This window comes from Dermacentor andersoni, chromosome 9 (assembly GCF_023375885.2).
Source record: "Dermacentor andersoni chromosome 9, qqDerAnde1_hic_scaffold, whole genome shotgun sequence".
Lineage (NCBI taxonomy): Eukaryota > Metazoa > Arthropoda > Arachnida > Ixodida > Ixodidae > Dermacentor > Dermacentor andersoni.
In genome coordinates, this window is record NC_092822.1 from 20,603,341 (window position 1) to 20,630,018 (window position 26,678).

Here is a 26,678-nt window from a genome sequence, read left to right on the forward strand (position 1 = left end):
CGCTGCCTACTCCGACACTGGCCCTCCTTCCAGGGCCTACCTGCGCGTTGACTCGTTGGGAAATAGGCCCTGCATTGTTGCTGGCCATTCCAAGGCTTTGTTTTGTTCGTAGTAGCCCTTAGCGATTCCCTCATCATGGTCAGCCCTTGCCACCCACACTTTGCTTGACTTGCCCCATGCCTGGCAGCTAGAAATCAGCGCGTGCCTATAACATGGCAGACACCTATTTCCCAGAAGCCTTTCCTTTGTTTTTTAATGACTAGGCTTCAGAAATGTCACATGGTGTTCCCTTATATTTTTCCTTTGTCCATAGTGACTACGCCCACAGTGCAGTAGTTCCTAGGATATGAAGTCCAATTTGGTTTGTTTATGTGCTCAAGGACATCACCCTACAGTCTGTTGTGGCTATTATAGTATGGTATGTTAGTAGCTTGCTTCTGAATACCTACAGACTGTAAATTTACATCATAACGGACAAATTAGGGAAGGGATAAGTGTTTACTATATTAGTGTTGCTGAGTTTGCTCTTAAACATGGCCTCAACGCTAAATGAGTAGCCAAGACAAGGCTGACAAGACAATGACAAGGCTCATGGTGAAGAAAGACAAATTAAGGTTTTATAAGCAATGTAGCGAAATCAAAGCCCAGATCTGCTCGTAACAAATGGAACAGATCGTCTTTTTGTGTTCAAGACTGCAGAGTCCACACCGCTTTCATCATCAATTTATATTCACCATATTAGGCTTTTCTCAAGTTGATATGCACGAAACAGCTTATGTGTACAGGTTACGCATTTGCTAGCATGCGTTAGTAAGAATGGTAGAACACTCCAGAGTTCCATGAGGAAAAACTTTTATTTCTAGAAACAAGATCCAGTTCAATATGCGCTTTAAAAAATTATGTTCAAACATCTTAACACCACACCAAAAGAATTAACATGACTGACAGATGGCAAGTAGTCATCCAGATTAAGTATTTTACGAGTGGAGTCAGTTGGCCCACATTTGTTTGCACAGTGCATTTAATGCACTCGGAGAAACGGTGACTTCTACAAATAGCTCGGGAACCATACTGCTTCTCCTACTATAAAGAAAAACTTTGCAAGGCACCGGGGTCAGCTACTTTAAAGTTGGAGAAAAAGTTCTCCCTTTGGCCTGATAATGATGTGCTGGTGTATGGTATATAGCATGCACATTTTCTCATCCTTTAGAGCTTATTGTACACCTTTTAGGGTGTAATTTTGTCACGATAGAGTTTTAGCTTGTATACACAAAGCCGTTGATGTAATGCCGGAGACGTAGACATGAGCAGTCAGGTTTGGGGTGTGGAGTTAACCAGAGCCGACACAGAGGTGTTGCTGCAATAACCAACCGCAGTCTACTTCACTGCTGGTGTAAAGCAGTGATGTAATCTTCAACATGCAGTTTGGTTGTACTTCCAACGGGAGCACCTACGCAACACAAATGCTTGTAATATGTTGTTGTTGCACAAGTCTCAAGGCTTGGCCACCAGCTTTGTTACTGCCCTTCAAGTTTCTGATAACCCAGTGTTCTGTGAAGTGCCGTATGTATACGGACAAGCTAGACAGCTCTAAGAATTGTCAGTTTTATGTGGAATCTCGTGGTGTACCTGACAGTAAAGTAGTTGGTGCATAGTTTTGATTATTTTAAACAGCAAAATTGTACCCCAGGAAGTGTACGTTTCTATATTTTTTTTTTTCTGTTCTGTTGCAATGAACAATAGTCATCACAAAACTTGCATCTTTCTTTGTGCCCCTCTGTGTCCTCACTCTGTGCCCCTCAACTATCCTCTCAGGAATGCTATGGGACACTCGGACAGGCATGCTGTTCCTGATAAGAATGTTCAGTGTCCGAGGTTCTGAAGAATGAGGCGAAACTACACCCTAAAGGCTGTACAATCATTTACGTACTAAAACTTCTCCTATGCTCGTATCTGTAGACTGCACATTAGTATACCATACACCCCTTTGGCCCAATAGTCGCAAGTGCAGAGGTTCCTAGGCTTTTGAAATAAGCACATGACTAGATAAGGACTCAAAAGAATGCTGGCTTTTGAGCAAGTTGTTAATAACATAGTCTACCAGCATAGGCCAGACAAGGACAGCAAAGTAGACGAATAAGGCAACACTGCACTCTTGAAGACAGAGACGTGTAGGCAGAGCATCGCAAGGATATACATCGAGGTAGACCATCAGAAATACTGAGAGGACAGTGCTTACATTTCATTTTTTTTCCTCCAGTTCCATCTTTGTGCTGTTCTAGCAAAATAGCAACCCCTGTCTGTCTTGCTGTCTTTGTCTACATGTCTGTGCTGGCTAGATGGCAAAAAGTCGGGCAACGAAACTCGCCCAGAAAAAAGTAGAGAGCATGAGGTAAAATGTCTTTCAAGCTCACGCCTGTGCTGCTCATTCAGCTGCCAACAATTCCACAAGGCAGAAATATCAAAACACATTAACAAACAGTAGGGGTTCCAAGTTGTGCCCCGGCCATGTTTTGTGGCTTGAATTTTGATCTGGCATGGCAATTAGCACAACATAATACACATGTAAATATGCCAACGAGGGTTCCGACACAGTGGTCATAAAGACAATCAATCCTCCGAAATATATATATGTATAACATTTGGTATAGCAAGAAAAGGCTTTGGTAAACATTTGCCATTACAACCATCAACATATTCGCTGCACAATAGTGCTGCTTGTTACAAAAATAATCACTCGGTTCCAAGTTCAACACAGGAATAGAAGGAAAAGCTCTGACATATATCACACTATTCAGAAGGCTTATCAATGGCAAATGTTGGCAAGCAAGCACAACCACTTTCGGAGGCCAGTGTTCTCGGCCCATGGCCTGAAACTACAACCGTAAAGGCAGCTAAAAAAAAAGTGTTGGAGTTCCTACGTGGCATGGGGCTAGGAGCAGCTATAGTAGAGCCATTGTGTAATGTTCATATGCATCCATTGCTATTCTGATCATCATTCTTCACTCACAGGATACAGTGCACAAACTCGGGCCAGTCTCTCTGCCTTTCCTGTAAATAAATCCTCTAAATCTAATCAACAGCAAGGGGAAGAATGGCAGTTGTAAGTCGTCACAACCTGAAACAGTTTTCACAACAATAATGAAACCTTTGAGATCCCAAGCGTAGTTTTTGCTGGTAAAATGTGCAGAATTCCCAGTTTTGTTTCACCAAATTCCACGTATTAGTGTTATTGGAAAAATGGACTGCACGAGCGACTTGCAAAACATAATGCAAAAAAAGAATCGAAAGGGCTACTTGGAAAATGCCCTATCGAACCTCCTGAATACACATGGCAGGTTTCATGTGAGAACCACCTGAATGCATAAGATTTACATGAGCCAAAATCTTAGAATAATATTGCACAAGTACCTAGGTGGCTTTTTCTTTACAGCGCTATCTGTTATGGGCTCTTCACAGTGCTTGTAAATATTGATGTTGGCATTGTTTGTCCATAACCAAACCCACAAGTGGTGGATTTTGGTGGGTCTCCCTACCAACCAAAATGTGTCACGATATTATCTAGGCAACGAAAAATATGTGCTGCGTATTCATGGAATCATATAGGATGTTGGTGGTTGAAAGAGGAATTACAATTCCTAATTGATAGAGGAAGTTGTGTAAAACTGCATGTTGCAGCAGTCCAATGTCAGAATTTAATACTGGCATTGGACAGCCCTTTATGTGGCCAGAAATTGAAGTGCATAACTTGGGTGTGCCGCAATTTTTATGTAGAAATGTATCTGTTACATTTTTTAAGCAGTTGCACTTTTCTCAACATGTGTTACAATGGAAGAAAGGTTAACACCTCCAAGCGGTGCTGCTGTCACGGCAACAAGTGGAACACTCGTGGCCAGCGGTGTTCTTCATAGCATGGTGGTGCTTATAAGGTGCTTTTGTATGTGTGCAAGTTTGCAAGACACAACATGGCTTCAACTCATGCTGTAAAGGCTCTATGCAGTGGATTCTGCGCTGCCAGGCGAGTAATAATAGCAGACCTTGGCGTGTCTTGGTGACTCGGAACAAGAAAAGTTTGAAAATGAATCGGATAAAGCTGTTATTGCAGAAATAATTCTGACAGCATGAGCCACAAGACAATGGTTTTGTGAGATTAATATGAGATCAATTTCTTACACTTGCAGTTACACTTGTTTTCAGGTTCTCTCACATGCCAGGGTACAATCGCTACTGTGCTCACTTATCACTGTTTCTAGCAAAGGGCTGCACAAACACGACTGTGTTTACAGACTGAAAAATTCTTATAAAATACATTCCACAGTGTTCTCAGGGTCACTGCTGCAACACTGCATACACTGGACAGCACCACTGTCTGGCTTCAGTGCTTTGCCAATGCACTGATAAAAGCAAGTACCTTAAACATTGGTTGTCAGTTCCACTAAAAGATCACCAGTTTCCGATAAGATTTCAACCTGTGCCCATTGCAGGAGAGCAGAGAGTGTTACATTAGAGCCACAGGTGACACAAAGTAATAAATGTTTTACACCATACTCTATTCAATGTGCTGGGCTTTCACACTGTGCTTCCCTAAACAGAACAATGTCCTCATGCTTATCTTCTTTCACTATAGATGGGTGCAGGGAGTAAGTACTGCAGTAAATTCATGCTGGACATGAGCACTGTACATAACCATGGTTTTCAAGCCACCATCACCACACTAACAAGAAAAAAAAGTGTTGCCAATAGACAAGGGAACATACTTGGACCAAATAATCAGAAGTAGACAAAGCTCATATCGCTGGACAACACTACAAAAGGAATTGGAACATAGCAAAAGCTGTGCAGAATATGAGTTGAGAAGGGATGCCGTGACTTGAGAGGAGGGCGATCTTACGCTATTTTAACATAGCACGATGTCATAAACCCTTTGTGAAAAAACATTCCATAAGAGATACTCGCTGTGTCTGAAAGACTTCCTTAAATAAGGCTAAATTTGTTTCAGGGAGTCTCTACAGGAAGAGCCAACTGTACATCATAGGGAAATAATTTCATTGGAATAGTGTCTTTTCGTTCTTCGATCAATCTATACAACTTGACATGTAGATCAAGAAATTAGTTATCCAGCTATTACGCATATTTTCCCTTGAACATTTGAATGCAAGTTTACAGCTAATTTAGTTAACCTATACATTGTGGTGCTTAATATACATTGCGGTGCTTCTGAAAAAAATTTGGGCATGTAAAGTAATAATTAATGAACCACTTGTCAATGACCACACAAAGGTGCTACAATGCTTGGGTAGCATAATAAATGCTAGTTCATAGGTCATCTTATAGCATTCTTCTTGGGTCTTGGAAAACTTAGGGTATATGAAGTCGTTAATGCATTTGTCAATAACCATGAGACATATTCTGCGATGATCACTTTGGTGGTACTATCTATTGCGTTCAGCTCATCCAATTTTGCTCAACCAGCCAATCAGCACATGCTTGACGGTGATACTATCGCCAAAAGTGATTGTTGCAGAATATGTCCCCATGCGAAGGTACTGTGGTGCTTGGGTGGCATAAGTCATAGTTATTTTTAAATTATTTATCTAGGGTTCTCGCATAAACAAAATGTAACATCCAAACAGACAGCACAATATTTTCATAACTCCACAAAAACTTGCCTCATGACAACAGCACCTTCATTATATTAGTATTTTTCAACAGATTATAAACACAATTGGCAAGAAGCACCAGCAATAGGAAACACAGGTGTAAGCAGGCCATCAAGAAGTGTTTGCAGACTACACTTGACAACATCTCAGAATGTAACTATATTCAATAACTATGTAAATCCCTACTACATGAGAAAACACATTTTAACAGCAAACACCAACAAAGAGACACCACATAATGTGTAGCCAGCCACAAACAAAGGCTGACACGAGCTGACCATCCCTATTAGCCTATTAGTGCAACAAAATATATGCGTGGGGTATACAAGCACCTCATCAAGTGATAAATGACTCAGCACATTATATGACGAACACAAAGTTGTTTCTTACATATTAAATATAGCTAGCAGCCCAGAACTCCAGAGTATAATAAATGCAGAGGAGTTTGCTTTTCCTGTTTTTTTGCACCGCAGTAATCATTTATAATGTTCTGCTCAACCACCCTGTTGACTGTCCAAATCACAAAAGGCTATTTTTAAGCATATTTTAATACCCCTTTAACATACCATTAAAGAACCCATTAAACATACCAGAACCCAGTGAACATAAAACTATTGCATTTTCTTCAAATGCAGTGGCTATGGTGTTCTCTGACTCAGCATAAGGTTGCTAGTTCGATTACCAGGCACGGCAGCCACATTCCAATTGGTGCAGAGTGCAAAAACATTTGTGTACCATGCTGTGATGCAGGTTAAAAACACTGGTTGGTCAAAATTAATCCGGATCCCTCCACTGTGGCATGTCTCATATCAGCTGTGTTGCTTTGGCAAGTAAACCAGATGAACTAGTCAGGCAAAGGTATTTCCTTTAACTGCCGGGGTTTTAAAATTAGGAGAATAGTTAATTGGGGAAGTCTATAATGACTAAAGTTTTAAAAAATTACAGCAGAGCTCCTCTCACGATGACTGTCAACGGTAATGCGAATAGCAATCAAGCAATGCAGTGACAGCCCATATTCTTGAAGCCACGTTCATTTAACGTGTAGTGGTAATTCTAAGACATTCATTGCTTCGGCTATATGCCATAAACTAGGATATCGCTGCACTTTGCAATGGCACTCCTTGCCAAGGTCACCCATGACCATGCGGTCATGACACTGATGCAGTGACTATGGAATGACAAAGAAAGAATTATATTGCTGCACGCGTGTGGTAGTCGACGAGCACATGACCAAGGTTGACAAGGTGGGCCATATCCTAAAAGGCATTGCGGACGACGCCTTCACTTTACTCATCTACAACGACGTTTCTACCGTCGATGCCATCGTCAAAGAAAGCCGCCGCTTCGAGGTAGCCAAAAGCCGCCCCGTCGTCCCACAGTTTTCCTGGCTCCCAAACACCTCTGCCATGTCATCTCGCTCCACTCTTACCGCCACACGACCATTTCAAGAGAATGTCACACATATCGTTCACCGTGAGATTGAAGTGGCAAGTCCGGCCCCCCTTCATCCATGACCACCTGACCACGGCCGCCTCGATCACGCGCGCACAGCGGGGCTTGAGCAAGCCCCGCCGTGCACGCGTGGTCGAGGCGGCCGTGGCCTGACGGTACCTTTGACCAAGCGGCCAAGCCCCATTTTTTCGCACTATTTCCATTATTCAAGCAGTTGCGCGGCAAGAAATTGCAAACCTTGGCATCCCTACTGCCTGCTCTGTCTCCCACCCTGATTCGGCACCCATTCCCATGTCCACAACCTGTAATGACCAGTATTTCGCTCCCAGACCACACAATCCTGCTGAATGGTGAACCCCAGACAACTAACCGATCTGCTTCCGCTACCACCGCGTTGGTCATGTGTCCCGCCACTAGCGCACCACCTGGATGCCGCCGTACTGGAGCTCATTCCCTGCTCCTCACCCATACACCGACGCATCGCCCTTATTCACCTCACCGTCTGTACCCTACTTCTGATGCCCCTGACAGCCGCTACTCCATGCAAGTGCCGTCGCTCCCCCGTCACCCCAACCTTGCCAAACCGATGGACGGTAAACTAGGCCATGCAGCTCTTGGAGGTAGTGCAGCATCACGTTCGTCCTGTCCAAATCCTCCATTGCCGCTCCTCACCAACACGAACATAATTGAAGTAGACGTAGATGGTGTTCCGTTGACGGCATTAATTGATCCTGGAGCCCAAGTGTCCATAATGAGCGCTAACCTATGTCGTCGCCTCAAAAAAGTTCTTACGCCTGCCATCACTGGAGCCGTACGCATCGCCAATGGTGCCATTGTCGCCGTCAGGGGGTATGTGCACTGCTTGCATAGGAATTGCTGGCCGCTAAGTTGCAGTCCTATTCACCGCCATGCTGACCAGTTGCCCTCATGACCTAATCTTGGGGCTCGACTTTCTGATGACGCATTCTGCCCTCATCAACTGTTCCACCGATATGCTGTGCCTCGAGCTTCCTCTTCTTTGAGACATTCACCCCGAACAACCAAACACCCTCTGCACTACAGCGTTTGTTCACTCACCTCCAAAAGCCCTAACCTTCGTCGAATTGGCCTCAACAGCAACCGTGCCTGATGGCGACTCCATTGTCGCACCTATTTGTGATGTCCTCCTGGCACACGACATCTCTGTGCCACACTCCGCCGTAACCCTTGCCGCTAATCAGATGTGTCTCCCCATTATCAATTTTGCCTTGACAAAGCAAGTGTTACCTGAAGGCATACCGGTGGCCATGCTCCAGTCAGTGACAGACGGCCACGTCACTGCGTTTGCAGCTGACGCGTCTCCAGATCCTCCTGATTACCCGCCGGATGCCTTGAACTTCAACGGCCCATTACGTCCCATGGTCGCTCTGGACCTCGCACCTGACCAAGCAGCCGCCCTATATCGCCTTTTGCTTTCCTACCGCGACATATTTGACTCTGACAATCGACCACCTGTTCAGACGTCCCTTGTCACATCACTTGCCGACAGTTCCCTTCGCTTATTCACACTTCAAGATGGCGTACTCTACCGCCAAAACGTTCACCCCGACGGCCCTGCATTACTCCTTGTGATCCCTAAACACCTTTGCTCGGCTGTTCTCCACTTACTTCACGACCTCCCCACTGCTGGTCACCTTGGTGTGTCATGTACCTACGACCAGATCCGCCGACGCTTCTTTTGGCCAGGGCTTGCTCACTCCAATTGAAGATACGTAGCTGCGTGTGAGAAATGCCAGGGACGCAAGACATTATTGACGCTCCTTGCTGGGTACCTTCAACCACTCGGCATTCCCGTGGAACCATTCTTTCGGGTTGGTTTGGACTTACTTGGCCCTTTTCCTCTTTCTACCTCTGGGAACAGGTGGATCGCTGTGGCCACGGATTACGCCACGCGCTACGCCATCACCCGAGCGCTTCCTACAAGCTGCGCCACAGATGTCGCCGATTTTCTTCTACGTGACATCATTCTATTACATGGAGCTCCGCGACAACTTCTCACAGACCGTGGCCGGACATTCCTATCAAAAGTTATTGCGGACATCCTGCAGTCCTGTGCTGCGAGGCACAAGCTATCCACGTCATACCATCCGCAAACAAATGGCCTCACGGAGCATCTCAATCGCACTCTCACAGACATGCTCGTGAAATATGTCTCTTTAGACCACACTGACTGGGACCTCGCTCTACCGTTTGTCACATTTGCTTATATTTCCTTGCACCATGACACAGCCAGTTATTCCCCATTTTTCCTTCTGTTCGGCCAAGAACCAGCACTGCCTTTCTACACAACCCTCCCTGTTCGTGCGGCACCGACCGGTGAATATACACTTGATGCCATTGCCCGTTGTGCCCATGCAAGGGCAATAGCCCGTGACCACCTTCTGAAATCCCAAAAGAGTCAAAGGCATTTGTACGACCGGTGACACCGAGATGTGCACTTCTTGCCTGGTTCTTTGGTGCTTCTATGGTCTCCTTCGCATCAAACCGGCCTGTCAGAAAAACTGCTGCTCGTTACACAGGCCCATAGCGAGTGCTTTGTGCCGTGACTCCCGTCACCTAAGAGATCACCCCTGATGCCCCATCTGCTTCCCACTCTAGTGATATCGTGCACATTACACGACTGAAGCAGTATCACCCTCCCAGTGATGACATTTAGACGCTCCGGGACGTCGCTTCTGTTGCCGGGGGATTATGCTACATGCGTGTGGTATTTGATTGTTTGAACAAGGCGCGTGGGCGCCATCACTCGAGAAAAGAGGAGGGCTCGCGCTGTGAATCTAACCAGTCAGCGCTCTAACCAGTCAGCGCTGCAACCGCTGTTGAAACTATAACCTGTAAATAGTTGCTCACCTTACTGACTCGTCCTTCGCGTAACAATATCAATGGAATGACAAAATCGCATAACGATGACAGCATAAGGACAATGAGATGCCGATAAATTATGATGATGGTATAGCGGCGACATGAAGACAATGAGATGACGATGATGGGACGACCAAGACAGCGTGATGGCGCCGGTATGACAACAGATGCATAATAGCATTTGTGTGACCATGACAGAATGACGACAACAGCAAAAAAGTGGAGGCATAATCACGACTGACTGGTGACAGTATGATTACAATAGGATGATGAACAAAGAATGATGTCGATCGATTGACAAAGGTGGCATGATGACAATGAAATGACAACAGTGAAGTGATAACGATGGTGAAACAACAACATGACAAGGATCGGATGCTGAAGTTACAATGATGACAATGAACGACCGCAACGGCATCCCAACATTAAGACGACAATGCAGTGACAACGATTACATGACAACAGCATGAGGACAATGGCATAACGACGAGTATATGTTGACAATGGTGCGACAATGAATGTATCACGAAAGCTGCAAGACGACGATGACGTGATGGCACCGACATGGTGAGAATTGGACAACAAAGCTGGAGTTATGATGGTGGCACTACCACAAAGGTATTACAACGACAGTCTGGCAATGGCAGTGACTGTCTGACGGTGACAGCAAGACCAAGGCGACGTAACACAATTGAATGACATCAGTATGATAAATTAACATGTTGAGGAAATATTGACATCATTGGAACAACGAATGCGGTATGACGACAATGGGATGTCAGTAACACTTCATTTGGGCCTTAAGCGATGACAGTTATAAAACAACTGAGTGACTACAACCGTGTGACGATGATGGCATGATGACATGAGAGTCAGATGAGAAAGCTGGAATGATGACAGCGCAACAACCACCACGGCATCAGACTCCGAATACACACCTAGTGGCCCAAGCTATTAGATAATTTGAACCATTAGTTCGGTGTAGAAGGCATGATGAGCGTCAGATCCCAAAGTTGTAATGATGATGTCTGAACAATCACGGCGGCAGCGCTGTGGCGATGTGAACATGAGTGCATGACGGGTGTCATGACAAAGCTGGAATGACAACAATGCAACAACCACAATGGCATCACAACCACGAGCCCATACCTAGTGGCCCAAGCTATAAGGGAACTTTGGCCAATGGGTCGAGGCAGATGGCATGACGACGACTGTGTGATGTGAGTAAGATCACGACGAGAGTAAGGTGGAATGGCATCAACGAAACGACCACAACAGCATCATGACCAGGAGCACGCACCTTATGACTCAAGCAGGTAGACAACTTGGGGTGCTGGGTTGGCATAAGGGGCTAGATAGATAGATAGGCTCAAAACAGCTGAAGTAAGCAACAAATGCAATTCACATTAAGAAAATGTTGTTTCTGTGTTGTTTTCATCTTTGTCTTCCTTTCAACAATTATCAGTTCCGGTGCTATTGTTCAAGCATGCAATTTTACATCTCAAGACCATGCCTGGGCTATGAAGAGCAACGTTGTGGGACAATCAGGATTATTTCTATAAAAATGTACTCACACATAATTTTTCTTTTTATCATGTTGCCCAATTGAAATATGGCTGCCACAAATGGGAATCAAACCTGCAGCCACAAACTGGGCAGTTGGCAGAGGTAGGGTTGCAACTACAACCAGAAATAAAAGGTTTGCTTTGTCTACTTGTACCAAGCAACTATCCAAGTCTGTTTTTGCAATCTCGAGTAAATACAGTGCAAGACACAAGGACAAGCAAGCAGTTCACAGGGATGCTCATGTCATCAACTCGCCCACCCTTGTGTCTTATGCAGCTCACAGCACAACCAACAGGCCCAAGGCAGCACATCGCTTAAACAGACTGGCAACTGGCCAGAATGTGTTGCAAGACACTGGTGGAAATGAAATTACCATAATTTATAGTGGTAGAAACCAGCACATTGTTCACGATTTAAGTAGAAATTATAAATTTAAATTACCAAGGAGTCTCAAAAGTCAGAAAGTGCCGCGACACGGTGGTGAAATCTTGGTACTCCGGATGTAGTTTATGAGATTACTGTGCGTAAGTCAGCTTTTATTAAGTACAGCATATTTATTGCTTAAAATTGCAGTTCGTACATTATTAGACGCTTGTGCTTTATTCTATGCGCATTATGAAGTAAAGAAAGTCCACACTAACGATCAGTACACGCATCCCACAATGCATGGCAGCGTGCACATGCTGTCGTACGCATGCAAGTTTGCAAGTACCCAGAGATGTGCGGTCTCCCTGTGAGATACAAAATGCCATTGACTAATTGTGTTGTAAATGGATGCCAGCAATACAATGTTAGCACATGGAGGGCTACGGCAAGATGCTGAACTGCATATCAAAGCACAGTTTCGCATCTGCAAACTTGGCTTGGCTAAAGAATTTTCTTGACTGGTCAATATCCAAAGCAATTGGACAGGAAACCACGAAAACACGTTGCTATTATTGAAGAAATAATTTAACACTTCGGAAAGGATGAACTGCAGGAACATCGGCTTGATAAACAAAATAATACTTTCTAACAGCTACGGTCACACTTTTAGTCTGCCTCCCACCATTACCAGCACATAATCACTATCGCGCTCACCTGTCACTGTTTTCAGCATGCTTCTAGCGAAAGACTACATCCTCAATGCAGTTCGAAAAATTCTCATAAAATATATTTCAAGGTGTTATCCGGGTTACCACTTCATGATTAGACACTCTAACAGAAAAGCTTTCCACTGCACTAAAAGAAATAGGTACCATGAAAACTGGTAATCAGTCCCTTTAAGTATAGGAAATTGGATGAACAGGATAAGTGAGAAGTAATGAAAAACAGCGAGTTATACATTTGAGATGTATATACCGTAGCAAGGTGCAGTTTCCACAAAAAACAAAATTTTTAATGAGAAAAAAATCTCGTAGCTTAGTTACATTTGTCATCGATAGGTGGCAATTCAGCTGTTCTGCAACAGTGCCGCCTTTCAGTGACAGATATTACTACTTTGGCTACAAAATTTTGTTATTAAGAAGTGCTATTCCATTTGTTCATGTGCATTTCTGCAGAAACCACAGTTTGCTACTATTCTTATTAGCTTTTCATAACATCAGAATTGGGCCTTGTTAGTTGAACATTCTGAATTCAGAACAGTGCACCAATGGACAGGATAGTGCTGTTTATGTCCTCTTTTGTCCCTGTTTTTTTGTTGCACTGTTCTAAATCCAAGATAATAAAATTTTTACTTTTTCTGTTACATTTGTATCACCCTGTATGTTGCAACTACTGTAACAAGTCCAATCTGATATACACACAGGCAGCCCTCACTTTCAGTGGCTGCAACAATCGCCCAGCTCTTTCTACGAGCACATATTACTTGAGAAGTCTGATGGTAGCAATACTGGCTATAATAAGTGCCGTCATGACAAAGTATGTGGGTGTCTTGCCCACGAGGTCGATGCACGGGCCAACCAGAACGGAAGTGGCCAGTTTGCCAACTACTTCGACGGTGCACAGGAAAGAGAAGTGTGTGGAGCGGAGGCCCCTCTGCAGAGTCTGTGACATGCTCATCATCATGGTGAAGGCCACGGTGGTTATCATACCACTAATCAGGTTAAGCCCCAGCATGGCTGTGACTCCGAAATCTGCAAGACACATAATATTTATTATTTGCAATAGCAAGTTAACGTCTGCACTGGTTTACAACGCTTTTTATCTGAGGCCTCTTATATGTCATATGTCTAAATTATGTTAAAAAAGAAATACGTTCTAAGACACAAAGTGTGCATCAATATCTCAGATGCAACATGCATAATTTGCTGAGTGCGTGCTAGGAGGTGCCACACTACTACTGCACTGCCGCAAATGCAGAGGCTTCACCAAATACTCAGGGCTTGGCTTTTAGTGCTGGTGCCCTTAGAGACAATATCTGCGTTCTTGTGACATATTTATATGTGTACAGTGATCTCTTTTTTTTTCTCTTCCTTTTCTTACTCTTCTTTTGAGCAACAAATACAATAGGATTTTGAGATAGCCGGCTCTAACAAAGCCTACTTTCCCCTCTTTCTACATCTTAAATAGAATCTGCACCTTGGATTACCTAAAGCAGCGACAGATGAGCAAAAGCACATACGCTAGCAGCACTGCATGCAAGACGGTCAACTTGCTATCCCAAGTCCTTCCAGCCACAATTTTATATGAGAAACCTCTAGCTTCTTTATTTTTTTTAATGTAAGTTATGCATGGCAAGTAACAAGCATTCACTTACACATTGAAAGAAACCAAAGGAAAATATTTTTCTCACAAAGAATTTCAGATACAGCTTTGGTAAAGTATGTCTGGGTACACTGTACCTACAATAAAGAATACAATAGGTCGAAGGGCTCACTCAACAACAAGGAATGGAGTGTGAGACAATAAAAGTTTGGCAGAATCTAGAATGCTGCACTAGCTGTGTCATTATTACTGTAAAGTGCTGCCAAGTTGAACATGGCCCGAGACTGGGTGGCTAATGTGCCCAAAGAAATTATGAGAGCATGGCGGGGAAACGGCTTCACAGTCTACTTTCACATTTTTGACAACCTTCCTTCCTGTGGCACAGTTTGCTCTCCTGTCGTTTCATGCTATGGGATATGTAACGCCACTCATCCTCCCTTTGCTCTCGCCAATGGTCACACCTGTTGACCACTAGAGCAGCAACGGCAGAGTAGAAATGGTACAATAAGGAAGTCTAAGAGAGCAGGCTCAGTAGTATTAGTTAGAACCTGTATTCTTCAATCTAGAAGTATGCATTGCATTAAATTAAAGTGAAATGAACTTGTCAGGTTTATTACTGCCTGAAAGCACTTCCTTCCGTAAACAAATACAAATGGGGGGGGGGGGGGGGGTAATGCACAACCAGATGCATGCACATATGTACAAATTGTAATTTAAGTAGCCACTGTTTTTTAGTAACTGGAACATTCACTTGTCCATCAACAACTTTTCAGTGTTGCTTTTTCTTCGCATTTCTATTCACTACAATTCAAGTGCTTGCACATTTGCCCGTTTGTTACCTATCTTTTGCCATTTATTTTTATTCAATTATAATACTCACCTGTATCGCTGTCAATTAAAAGCAGCAGTATTGAAAATAAAGTCAATTTACATATTACAACTATTATCATTCGTTGTTCTTTTGGGTGGTAAGAAGCAGACAAAAGAGTCAAAGAGGCAGACTGGCAGCTGTCACTGGTAGGGACACAATGGCCACATGCTTCACAGGAGAGGTGACAGTAAGGTTACAGGAAGGTTGGACAGAAAAATCACAAAGAACTGGAAGAGAAGAGAGCACGACCTGTAGTGAAGTCACTAAGCTAGACACACAGCACAAGATAAGCGAGCCAAATGAGGTTGATGGGACAGCATGCACATATGTAGGGCAGAAACAGCTGTGCTTTATCCTGTCTAACTTGTTTTGCTTAGCGTATGCCTAGCTCACAGTTCACAATGTGGCACATGGCATTTGAAAAAGATGATCTGGCAAACAGAGTGAAGCATCAATGAGATTTAGCGACTTTCACAAAAGAGATAAAATGCCAGCAGTGTGACAAAGTGTTCTACCTGCTGCTCTAAATAGACATTGAAGAGAAACACTAAACCAGTTTGGAGCGATAAAGTATTGTTTCAAAACTCTGTCTCTGCTATATTCAAAGTAATAGATTGATTATTATAGGAGAAAATGAAGGCCGGTGTTCCAATTTTGTTTAATATCGCACCAGAACCCCATTCTGGATACGCCAGCCTGATGTCGCAGATTTCAAAGTATTTTTACCTATATGGGCCGTTCTGGCTCAGTAACTTTTTGAAACTTGCTATGTTCTGTCTTTGGATCTTTTAGAATACAATGTAGTCCATTTTTACCAATGAAGAATAACTAGCGAGCTGCTGCAGGAACTTCAAAACAGTGTCACCACCTGTCTCTCGTTCTTGCATCATTTCTGCCTTACCAAGACTCTTCTCGGGGTAAGGGCGGCTTTTTTTGGTATTGTATGAAGTAATCTACTAACAGAGATCAAACCATTCTTTTGTTTAGTGTCCCTTTAGGATGCAGCAAGTGTCACCCAAGACCAACTGTAGCAATTAAAAGAACTGAAGGAATCTTTCACCTACAGAGGTTTTCAGAAGTTCAGGTTCCACTCAGAGAAATGTTAAACATGGTGCTGAGCCTTCTATCATAATACCTTGAAGAAGGGAAAGCTGCAACTTATATGACTGTAACATGATGCTACAAAGTCGTTTCCTTCCATGGATACAGAAAAACCTTGTGAATTAACATATTTGGTTATTCATTTTACACTAGCCTAACCATGACCTGGTCAATGCCTAACAGAACAACTTTTTCACTAAAATTCAATGATTCATTGCTTTTAGGTATCACTGTATGCTGATATGACTTCTCCACAAAAAGAAATCTTATCCAGGTTCATCACCTGCAGAGCTGTAGCAATTATGTATGAACGGTCTTGAAACTAGGGTGGAATTTGCACACAATGCATTTAAAAAAAACATTCATTTTTACACTTTTGTCATGGCATAAACACAAGCTGTGCCAATTCCAAGCAAGCATATCTGTGATACAGCTTGTAGGGATGCTCTACATGTATTCTTCAACTTATTCAAACTGCAGAAGCCACAGTGCCATTGGAGAAGAATGTGTTTTTTAAACATCTTGTTGATATATAGCTCAAGTACATATTTCTACAACTTTGAAATGCAAAGTGCAGACTGTGCTCATATGACTGAATAGTGATAGTTGGTCACAGTCACTGACTGCTCGCTGGCAATTGCTACGGCTGGTCACTCTAGGCCTGAAGTGTGTAGCGAAAATAAGACTAGCACTTTGTACTCCTTAGGCAAGTGCTCGCTTAATTTTAACCATGTACTACCCGCATTTGACGAGCTTTTGTCAATTGTTAGACCTACATGCCTAAGTGAAATTTAGCCTTTTCATGGCTCATTGACTGTTGTAATCAACAAATGGCAGTGTGGAGGCAGAAATTACTCCTCACATTAAGTATTGTGGCCATAAGAAAATTTATAACCTGATGATTCCATATGTTACTAAATATCTAGTACCTTGGTATGCTCCCCCCCCCCCCCCCCAAGTTCTCTCACTGATAACAGTGTTTATGACAGAATGAGCTTAAAACAGTTCATAGGTGCTACCACCACAAGTTAGGGCAACCTCGGTGCTCATCAAGCAAACTTTGTCAAGAGTGCTCCGCAGTTTAAACAAAGTGATGTTTTGACATAGGAACACCGCATGTGTTGTTCCAAGGAAAACATCTGCAGCAACTATAACGAGACATAGTAATGAGGTGGTGACCCAGATGAATTTAGATCACAGCTTTGCCCCTCACACACTCGTGCCGAGATTTAAGTTTGCTTCCGAGCTACAGTTTGTGACATTTATGAGAAATATAAATTGCGGCATTAAGGCTAGTGGTTCAAGCCCTTTCCATTTGTGTAAATTTGTAAGAAAAAATACCATTTTTGCCACTTACAGTTCAACTACAATGTAACAAATTATCAGATATAATGAACCAAGTCTAAAACCCAAATTTTTTTTTGTCTATGCCAAGATGTATGCTTATAATAAACGTTTCGGATATAATGAAGGTATTTTCATGTGGGATGCAGCCTTGTTACAACAAGCTTTGACAATTTTGTGCTTTCTTTTTTAGAGGTCACTAAACAGGTTTGGAGATCACGAGATAATGAAGCAAAGTTTGTAGACCTGCCATGAAGTATGAAGTGATTACACATCCCCAAGACATTGTCCGCACATCTGTTCTTGAAGAATAGCTATCTCACAAAATGTTAGGAAAGTACCGACCGCTCCAACAACCCACAGATCTATCCATCTCCTGACACAACACAGCAGCTTGCCGATCACACTACAGCTACCTAATAGCTGCCATGCATATGTTTGTTTGTTCAAGTTCTGTGAAGAGCATGTCTGGCAAAGCAAAGCCAGGAAGTCTACAAGTCATGTAGCCATGGTTATTGTGGCAGAAATAATTATTAAATCGCACAAAATAATTAAAAGCAATCATAACAGGCATTGCAGGTGGCATTATCGTCTGGTTGCAATACTACTGCTTACCACATTGCAGGAAGCCAGAAGGATTGAGAAAAAGCTGATCACAGCAGCACATAAAAGCTGAAGCTCTTTGGCAGCAGCACATATAATTGCCACAGCTGGTGATGTCATTGTCATTACTACGGCAAAAGGCCAGTAGCAATGCACCATCGATCCTGTAAACACTTGCAGTTGCTGGCAGTGTTGGCAAAGACCGAACACATGGAGCCGCTTAAGCAAAAAAGGGAAGCCTCAGTGCAGAACTAATGTTACATCAGGACCTGTCTTTGTCAGTGGGACAGTTGTACCTTAGCATGATTTATAGTGCCTCATCTCTCACACAGAATTGGCAAAGCTCACCAGGCAGCAAACATGAAAAATTTTGTGGTTTCAACCATACTGCAAAGCAGCAGCAGTAATACCTTGTGTACTCTTGTACGCCACGAGACTCGCACTGTTCCGACATTACCAGTTGCAGCAACCAGCCTATTCGCAGCAGCAGGCAGGCTGGTAGTCTGCTTTAGAAAATTGTTGCTTTTGACTCCTCCTCTTTCGTATCTCGTCTTTCACTTTTTACTGCTGGCACCACATAATTTGTTTAATTTCAATGCTTTCTTAAGATATGTGTGTTTGCACAGCTCAAGTGAGCTTATGCTTATTACTGTTCCATGTACAGCAGCGTATGGTTCAACCATTACTTTGCAAAGCAAATGCTGCCGCTAGCACTAAAATCTTGCAGGTGTTCCACTGCAGCCACCTCCTGAGTAGCTGTACCCTTTAGACTGGAATTTCTGCCAGAGATATTGCTAGTTCATTATTTGTTTATTCATTTGTTTGCTTTCTCTACTTACAGACATGCTCAGTTGCGTGATTGTCTCTAAACGCCTTTGCTGTAGCGTAATTTTTCTTAGAATTTACCAGTGAAAAAAACTAAGAAAATAAAAAGATGTTCAACTGTCACAAGTCACTGCAGCATCAAGTCTTCAGAAGCAAAAGTCCCGAGTTCGGCACAGGCAGAGGTGCCACTTCTCTACATCTGATCTCTGATAAAACATATATATATATTTTCTCATTTCTATGATGATATCATGGCGATCAATGTAGGGGCAATGTACTACAACAGCCTATAGCAACACTAAAAACGTAGCTATATGTTTCCTAAACTACGATCATTGTATGAACAGTACCTCTATGACACACTTGTACGTTGTGCAATATGAGATGAAATAAAGAAAACAAACACAAATACTACATTAAAAGAAACCTGAAATAAGGTAAAGAACAAGCAGGCTTAGAATGAGGAAGTTCATAATAAGCACAAGAACGTTACAAGTGGTAGTGCAACAGAGAGGAGTAAAAACTGAATAAAACGGAATAAAGAACACTTACAAACATTCTTTGGACGACCAAAAAGCCGTGTGTTAGTGATGCATATGAGGGCTGCAGGCAAAATGCGAGCAATGCAGAGCTTCAGAAGAAAGCTTTTGTGGCTCCTGAAAGAAAAAAAAAAGCACAGATTAAAAACCTCGTTTTAACGTATCAACGTAGAATGTTTTCTACTTCAAAGGCCAAAATTTCAACAGAAGTGTGTGCATGGCCATTCTTTACGACGTGGTTAGTTTCTTGGCATAGTTTCTGTGGATTTTAACAAGCTGAACAAGCACTAGAAACAGCACTAGAAATGCCGCGCGGCATTGCTCTGACACCACAATACTTTCCACGCACAAAAATCAGACTACGAGGAAGATTATTGAGGCCTTCTATATCAGAAAAAAAGGGTCGCGCTGTGTAAGCATGCCATCGATAAATTTGCATGATAGTGAATTTGAATTTTTAAGCCGCTTCATAGCGCAGCATTAGATTAAATGGTTTTGCGTGTTTTTTGCCTGCGCACTGATAATGACGCCATGGATGGGAGAGCACGTGGCTATGGGTTGTGTACTTAAGTGTATGTATGCCTTCGAATAAAGTTAGTTGTGAGTTCAGCGCTGTCCTGTGTGTTCCTGCCTTCTGTCATCGTCTTTTTGCGCTGCCCCTTCAAGATGTTCAACCAGTACCAACTCGCCCAAATGTCGATTCTTCTAAAGATATAACAAATTAGCGGATACAGTGGAGCACGTAGATATAAAATTTTCTTTTACAATATTAGCAAACAAATATATGCTTATAAGAATATTGGATATATCTGACAATAATTGACGGCGCTTTACATACTGAAGCTGTGCAGTGGGGCAGCGGAAAGGTAAAACAATGGCGCGAAAAAGAAAATAGAGGAGGGGGAAAATGTCTGTGAGAACTCTATAGTCTCCCTAATAGGCCACTTGAATCTAAGATCTTCCTCATTCTTTTTCCTTTCCCGTTTCCCCTTGTGCAGGGTAGCAAACCAGAAGCTTTTCTGGTTAACCTTCCGGCCTTTTCCCACCCATTTCTCTCTCTCTTTCTGCAGTGGGACATGAGAGATGCTGCAGTGGAGAGCTCCAGTTTAATTTTGAACGTGTGAAGTTATTTAATGCACACCCATATCAAAGTACACAAGTGTCTGTTCTTACATTACACCACCATAAAAATGTGACTGCACCCACAACATCCCGTTCAGCAGCAATAGGCACATTACCGAGTCATACTGCATAAATGTCGAGTCATCACGGTGAATTTAGTTTATATCTATTCATTTATTAGTACCTCAAGGTCCAAAGGCATTGCAGAGGGGAGTGGTACGATTCCTAAGTAAAGTAATGAGAGAAAATTTCTGGTGACACAAGAACTCCCAAGAACGAACAATGTTTTGCACGGAAATTGTTGGCCTGGGAAGGTGATTACAGCCTTCCGGAGTCTTTGGGATAAACGAGTACAGGCAAGCCTTTGTGTGACATAAGTTAATGGCAACCTTATTTCTATGGATGATTTGTCAAGAAAATTGGGTGGGGAAATTAGTTCGAAGTGGAGCTGTGCAATACGAAAATAGGTTTTAAGAAATAAAGAAAAGCTGCAATGCTTACGCCGGGACTCAAGAGAAAGGGAAGTTCAAGAATGCTCTTCGTAGATATGACACTAGCTGTGCTGTTACAATAGTTAGTAATAAATTTCGTGACACCATTCTGAAAAGCTTAAATTATAGTAATAAGACTAATAGAAAATGTATCCAATATAGAAACTGCACCTTCAAGTTTAGTTTACCATAGAACATTATACATTCTAGTTTCCCATAAAACAAGAATAAAGGAGCTTAATAAGGGTAACACTGGAACAGTGTCACATGTGTAGCCAAGTTCAATCTGGCTCGGGAAAGCATCCTGTCCCTTCTGTTCCCATGAAGCCCGCTGGAGAGCATGCCCATTTGCATCAATGTTAGAGGTAGGGCGACAGACAACTTTCTGCACTATTACTCACCCTGCAGGCCATCTGATTGGTTAATGGAATGTCCAGCAGGTAGCTGTTAGTTCATTGCTTCCATTTTCTTTAATACTATTCAAGCACTCCCAATAACCCTGTCCATTTGAGAAATTCACAAGCTTTATGGGTGATGCTTTACGGGCGATGCTGCTGCAAGGTTTGTTTGGCACCCTTAAGTGCATTTACAGTTGTAGAAGAACATGGAATCAGAACCGTAAGCATGTATTTCATGTAACAAACCTTAATAAATACAGCATTTGAGGAGTACTAAGCACACATCTCTTTAATGGCATTTGAAGCTCTTTAAGCTAGACTGCTGGCCAAGCACTGTTTCATAAAATGTTCATAATGTCTCTGTTTCTGTCTTCCATGGGTACGTAATTTAACCCCTTCTGTGCCTTGGACAAGCTGGGTTTGTCAACCCATTTTTGATAAAACGGTCAAGGACGAGCTCAGCTCGACAACGTTACTTTGCACTTACTGGCAAGGATATGGACAAGCATAGTTTTCTCTCGCTGCTTAGACATCATTTTTGTAGATGACAGCACACAAGTGAGGGGAAAACTGGGGTCATTAAACTTAATCTGGCCATTGTTGGCCAGAATTGGGGATAAGAGCATGGCACAGAAGGGGTTAAAGCTGTAAATGCAGGAAACATTCATCCCAATGTTTCAGCGGGGATAAAAGAACATGGGCACTTTACCTGCTTGACCGTGCCATGTATCCACCAATGATGGTTCCCAGGATGGATATAACTTGTCCCAGCCCACCATTAAGGAAGCCAACCACAAAGTATGAATAACCCCGATCCAGCAGGAATGAAGGGTACGTTGTCAGAATGCCATATTCACCTGAAAATTAAAACAATGAGTTAAGTGTGAGTCATTATTAATGCAGTACTTCAATTCTATGAGGTGATGTTGACTCCATACTGCTGCAGCACATGGCATAATGTAATTGCCTGTCTCAGCACAGTTTCGTTACAAGGAGCTCCAAGACAACTTATGACCTGTCTCATTAACATGTCCATCTTGTAATACGAAGGTTACTGCACTACAAACGCAAGTACAACAGAAGCAGAAGTGGACAGGACGTGCATCCTGTCCACTTCTACTTCTGTTGTCCGTGTTTATAGCGCAGTAAACCACGTATTACAATATGAACTTCCACCAACTAGCCCAAATTGCCGCTCTACTGATTAACATGTCGTTTGCAGACCCATCAAAACATAGCTATGCATGCCCCTTTACTTCCAGTTTTCCTCACTTCATCACTTTCATGTGAAGTAGATGATGTCGTTTGCACACTCTCTAGGTTACACAAGTTTTCTGAGACGAAATCATGCTGGTGTTTTGCTAAATGTCTAAACCGTTTTCAAGACTTGGAAGCAGCATGGTGACTTCAGTGTTCTGCAACATGCTCTGTCAAGTTTGAATGTAATGTTTAACGAGGTTGGTTGGTTAATTCGGGTTTATTGACGCAAAGGAGTTTGACGACGGGAAGCATCGACGCACGAACCACTCACCAGCCTTGTAGAAGATTAAAAACACAGTAAGGCCCAGAGTGCCTTCAGCCGAAATTGCGCATTTCAATCTCTCCAGCAGGGAGCCAGGTATCGCTTCATCAGTGGAGGCGTCACGTGACGTCGATTCGCTTCCACTGGGCATTTTTTCCGAATCTCCCTTTCGGCGGCGCAAACCTTCAGGCGACTTGGCATCGGCATCACCTGGCTTAAACTTCTCGTCTCCCACACTTTCCTCCATAGGTTCTTCCTCGGATCTCATGCCGGCCTTTTCGGAGTCATTTCGCAGCGTAACGAGGCAAAGCGCGAGAGCGTACGCAACCGACATGCCCCGAAGGATGCCTTTCACTCCGGCGAGAAGCTGCAGCAAGAAGAGTACGCCGCCGCCGAATATGGCACCTACTTTGTAGGACCCCACCTGAACGGCGCTTCCGACGGACAGCTGGGATGCTTGAAGCACGTCCATCGCGACAATGTCGACGGAGATGTCGAAGGACGCCGAGACCACGTTCAGGAAGAATAGAGTCGAGACAAACGACCAAACGTTGTCGCCGAAGTAGGACGACAGCCACGTAACGGCTGCCATGGTAGCGAGAAAGACCTGGAGCCAGCGCTTTTGGGTCCATCGTTTCTCAATGTACGATGCAAACAGGGGCTTACAGAGCCACGGGACAAGCAAGACTCGGGCGAGTGTCAGCTTGCTGTAAGAAAACCTCTTCGACCTGAGGTACTGGGGTAGTAGCTTGTCCTGGACGCCGTATGGGATGCCCTGCACGAAGTACAGGACTGTGAGGTAAGCGTACGTGAGGACGGACTCCAGCGTGGTGCCCATGTTTTCTCTCCACGCCGCTGGTTTGCGATGATGTGTCGCTTGCACAAAGCACTCAGGTACTGCGGCGCTCCCGCTCCTGACCGCGATTTAAGAGGCAGCTGTTTGAAACTTCTAACGCGGCACGAGGTACGGATGACATAAACATAGCGCGCGAACACCTGCGATCCCCGTTTAGAGCAGGTCGCGCGATGTCTGGCAGCACACGGGCTCGTGCGTCGAGGAAGCTGTCGTGGCTTTGACGCGCATAGCTGTAGCCTAGTTTGTAGGACTGAAAAGTACACGTCGGGGCTGTTTTAAAACAATACGGATCTTCCTCTTAGCAACGTGTACGTGCTTGCATCCGCGCGGCACGCCTCCTTTTCAAACGAAAACAGAGAGAGAAACGTGGGAGCCGAGGCGACGCCTCTTGGCAACCAAGCGAAGCAACAGAAAAGCGTAAATTAGTTTTTCTTTTCTTTCTTTTTCTTTTTGGCTCTCGTCGAGTTTTCACGTTTTTCATTTGTATGAATCATTGCCTTTTCATGCAGAACATCCCAGAATATAACGCGACATGAACCCATATTGCTTAGCATTCTACAGCAAAATTGCAACGACGTTTCCAACGTTTCTCGCACCTCTAGTTGGGATTTTCTTTTTTTTTTTCAGCTTGCTCTTTTTCTTTTAGCCTGCAGTGGGCCATAACTTGTGTTTCTCAATCGAAAACCTACAAAGAAACATTTAAGCGTGCTGCTATACAGACATTTGAAGTAGTTTCGCTATCAGCCGGCTTGCACCACAAATTGCGGCCGCATTGTCGGCTTTCATTCTACTATGTTATTGTACGATCCCTTTGGACAACAAATCTTTTTCTTGATCTTATATAGTTTTCAAATCAGTAGGTCTTGCAAAACGCAGACGGAAAAGTATATGTAAGTTTCCTGCTTGCCGCTTCAAACAAATAAAACCTACCTGCCCCATCCGGCGCCCTGTACTAACATTTACGCAAAGTATTCTTAAAGAAAAAGATAAAAAGCTTCTGTACAACATTCCATTCATGTTTCCGTCTTCCTCGCGTAACAGAATGCGGAGTAATAGGCGCGGGTTCTTTTACTGCGGTTGGACTTCGGGCGCCGAGAACAGTTTTAGGCAGCTATTATATATGCTAATCTTTGGCCCGTAAGCTGTGCAATTAAAAAAAAAAGCGGCGTGGTAGCTTAATTAGTGGCTACATAGTGTATATGTCGTTGCGCTGCTAATCTCGATCTCACGCACGGGTTCGGACCAGATCGCGAAATTCGATGCGAATGAAATGTAAAAATACTCGTATACTTCTGTTTAGGTGCACGTTAAAGAACCCCAGGTGATGAGAACTGAACAGGGTGCTTCATAATCATATCGCCAGATGTAAAACGCCAGAATCTTTTTAATTAGAAAAATACAGAAAAGAGGAAGTAGCTGCGTCCTTCGGCTTTTTTCAGGGGTGTAAATGAAAGAAAGGCCTCGCGAGACGGTCTCGCAGAAGCATGGATCGGTCCACGCGCAGAACGTCCGCGCCACTTGCCGATCCCAAGCCCAAGAGGAAGAGCGTTCTTTTTTGCGCCCAAGTAACCTCGCCGTTAGGTGGCGCTAGTAGAGCAACACCTGCGCCATCTCTCGCATTACCCTGCAAGCATACCGACCGCCGACGTAAAGCCACGCGGCGAAGCCGGACAACAGGAGACGGAAGCTATGCGGGAAAACAACACATCAGGGCCGGTATTTTGTAGCGATGTCTTTTCCCATTCTATGCTTTTTCAGGCTTTTCGCTCTTGGCAAGTGGTCAGAGCGACGGTCTGCCCACATTATCAACGGGATCAGGCGGCCGTGTGTGGTGGACGATAAGAATAGCATAGAATAAGGCATAAGGCATCGCTACAAAATAGCGGCCCAGGGGACGCGTGAGAGTCGCGCCTCCCCACGATATATCTTTGATATATATATCTATGCACCCCTAGATTTACCTAGAAGTACATTGGTCATACGCACCTCTTTACGCCACGCAGTCAATAAACCTGGCTTATTACACTATAATATTGTTTTCGTTTATCATTGCCCCTGGTGGATATTTCACCAACAAGAAGAGCGCGCAAAATGGCACGATATCAATAAAGTTTCCTTTCGTAGTTTCATGTTGCAAATAGGCGGCTTCTTTGGCAAAAATTACCTGTTACATATGGAAAACAGTATTAAAAATAGCAGTTCACCTGGCTAAAGCTACAATTAGTACCGGCCGACAAGAGTCGTGGGCGCACCAAAGCAAGTAAAAACATAAAAAATTTCACTGCACAGACTATCTGCGAGAAAAACTGGGCGTCCACCGGCGTCCGAGGCAACGAACGCGCTTTCGCTAGCAGACGACGCACTTTACAACGACAGCAAATTTGAAGAAGTCACGTTGTATAACCCATGCCTCAAATATGTATACGTAGCGAAAATGTGTCAATATAAATGTGCCGTTGAAATAAAGCACGATTATAAGAGCGTACGCGTGCAATTGGTCTCAGCACCCGCAGCGAAATTACGCTGAGTATGCCGCGAAGCGTGTCTCCACCCCAATTCAGTTCGCTCGCAGCGCCCTCGCAAAATTTTTCCACACGCGGCGCTTCAGCGGGAGAGCGCCGTTTTTTCCACTCGACAATTGTCTAGCACACTCTACCGGCAACTAAGGAAAACAGCGTCAATAGCGTGGATTATGGACAATTAATCAGCATCATCAGCCTATTTTATGTCCACTGCCGG

At 43.6% G+C, this 26,678-nt stretch overlaps 1 protein-coding gene across 2 annotated transcripts; it reads right to left on the bottom strand.

Annotated features, from left to right (window-relative positions):
• Positions 1-835: 835 nt before the first annotated feature.
• Positions 836-25,111, bottom strand: LOC126527207 (major facilitator superfamily domain-containing protein 3-like). 2 transcript variants are annotated; one of them, XR_008611655.2, is made up of 5 exons: positions 23,093-25,111; positions 22,271-22,418; positions 19,564-19,667; positions 3,354-13,696; positions 836-3,318 (listed from the first exon to the last, which is right to left on the bottom strand). XR_008611655.2 is itself a non-coding variant. In XM_050174954.3 (4 exons), exons 1-4 carry the CDS (start codon positions 23,919-23,921, stop codon positions 13,425-13,427), a joined length of 1,353 nt encoding a protein of 450 aa, XP_050030911.1. In that variant the 5' UTR covers positions 23,922-25,111; the 3' UTR covers positions 836-13,424. The 2 variants fall into 2 exon arrangements, 1 of the variants encoding a protein (XP_050030911.1); XM_050174954.3 differs by having other exon boundaries at positions 836-13,696.
• Positions 25,112-26,678: the final 1,567 nt, after the last annotated feature.

What these genes read in the sequence shown, in the direction of transcription:
- LOC126527207 (XM_050174954.3), bottom strand. Translation starts at nt 23,921, where the DNA reads ATGGGCACCACGCTGGAGTCCGTCCTCACGTACGCTTACCTCACAGTC. An exon ending in TTTAATCTTCTACAAGGCTG is followed by an intron (nt 22,419 to 23,092) that starts GTGAGTGGTTCG and finishes TTTAATTTTCAG; the next exon opens with GTGAATATGGCATTCTGACA. An exon ending in TACATGGCACGGTCAAGCAG is followed by an intron (nt 19,668 to 22,270) that starts GTAAAGTGCCCA and finishes TTTTTCTTTCAG; the next exon opens with GAGCCACAAAAGCTTTCTTC.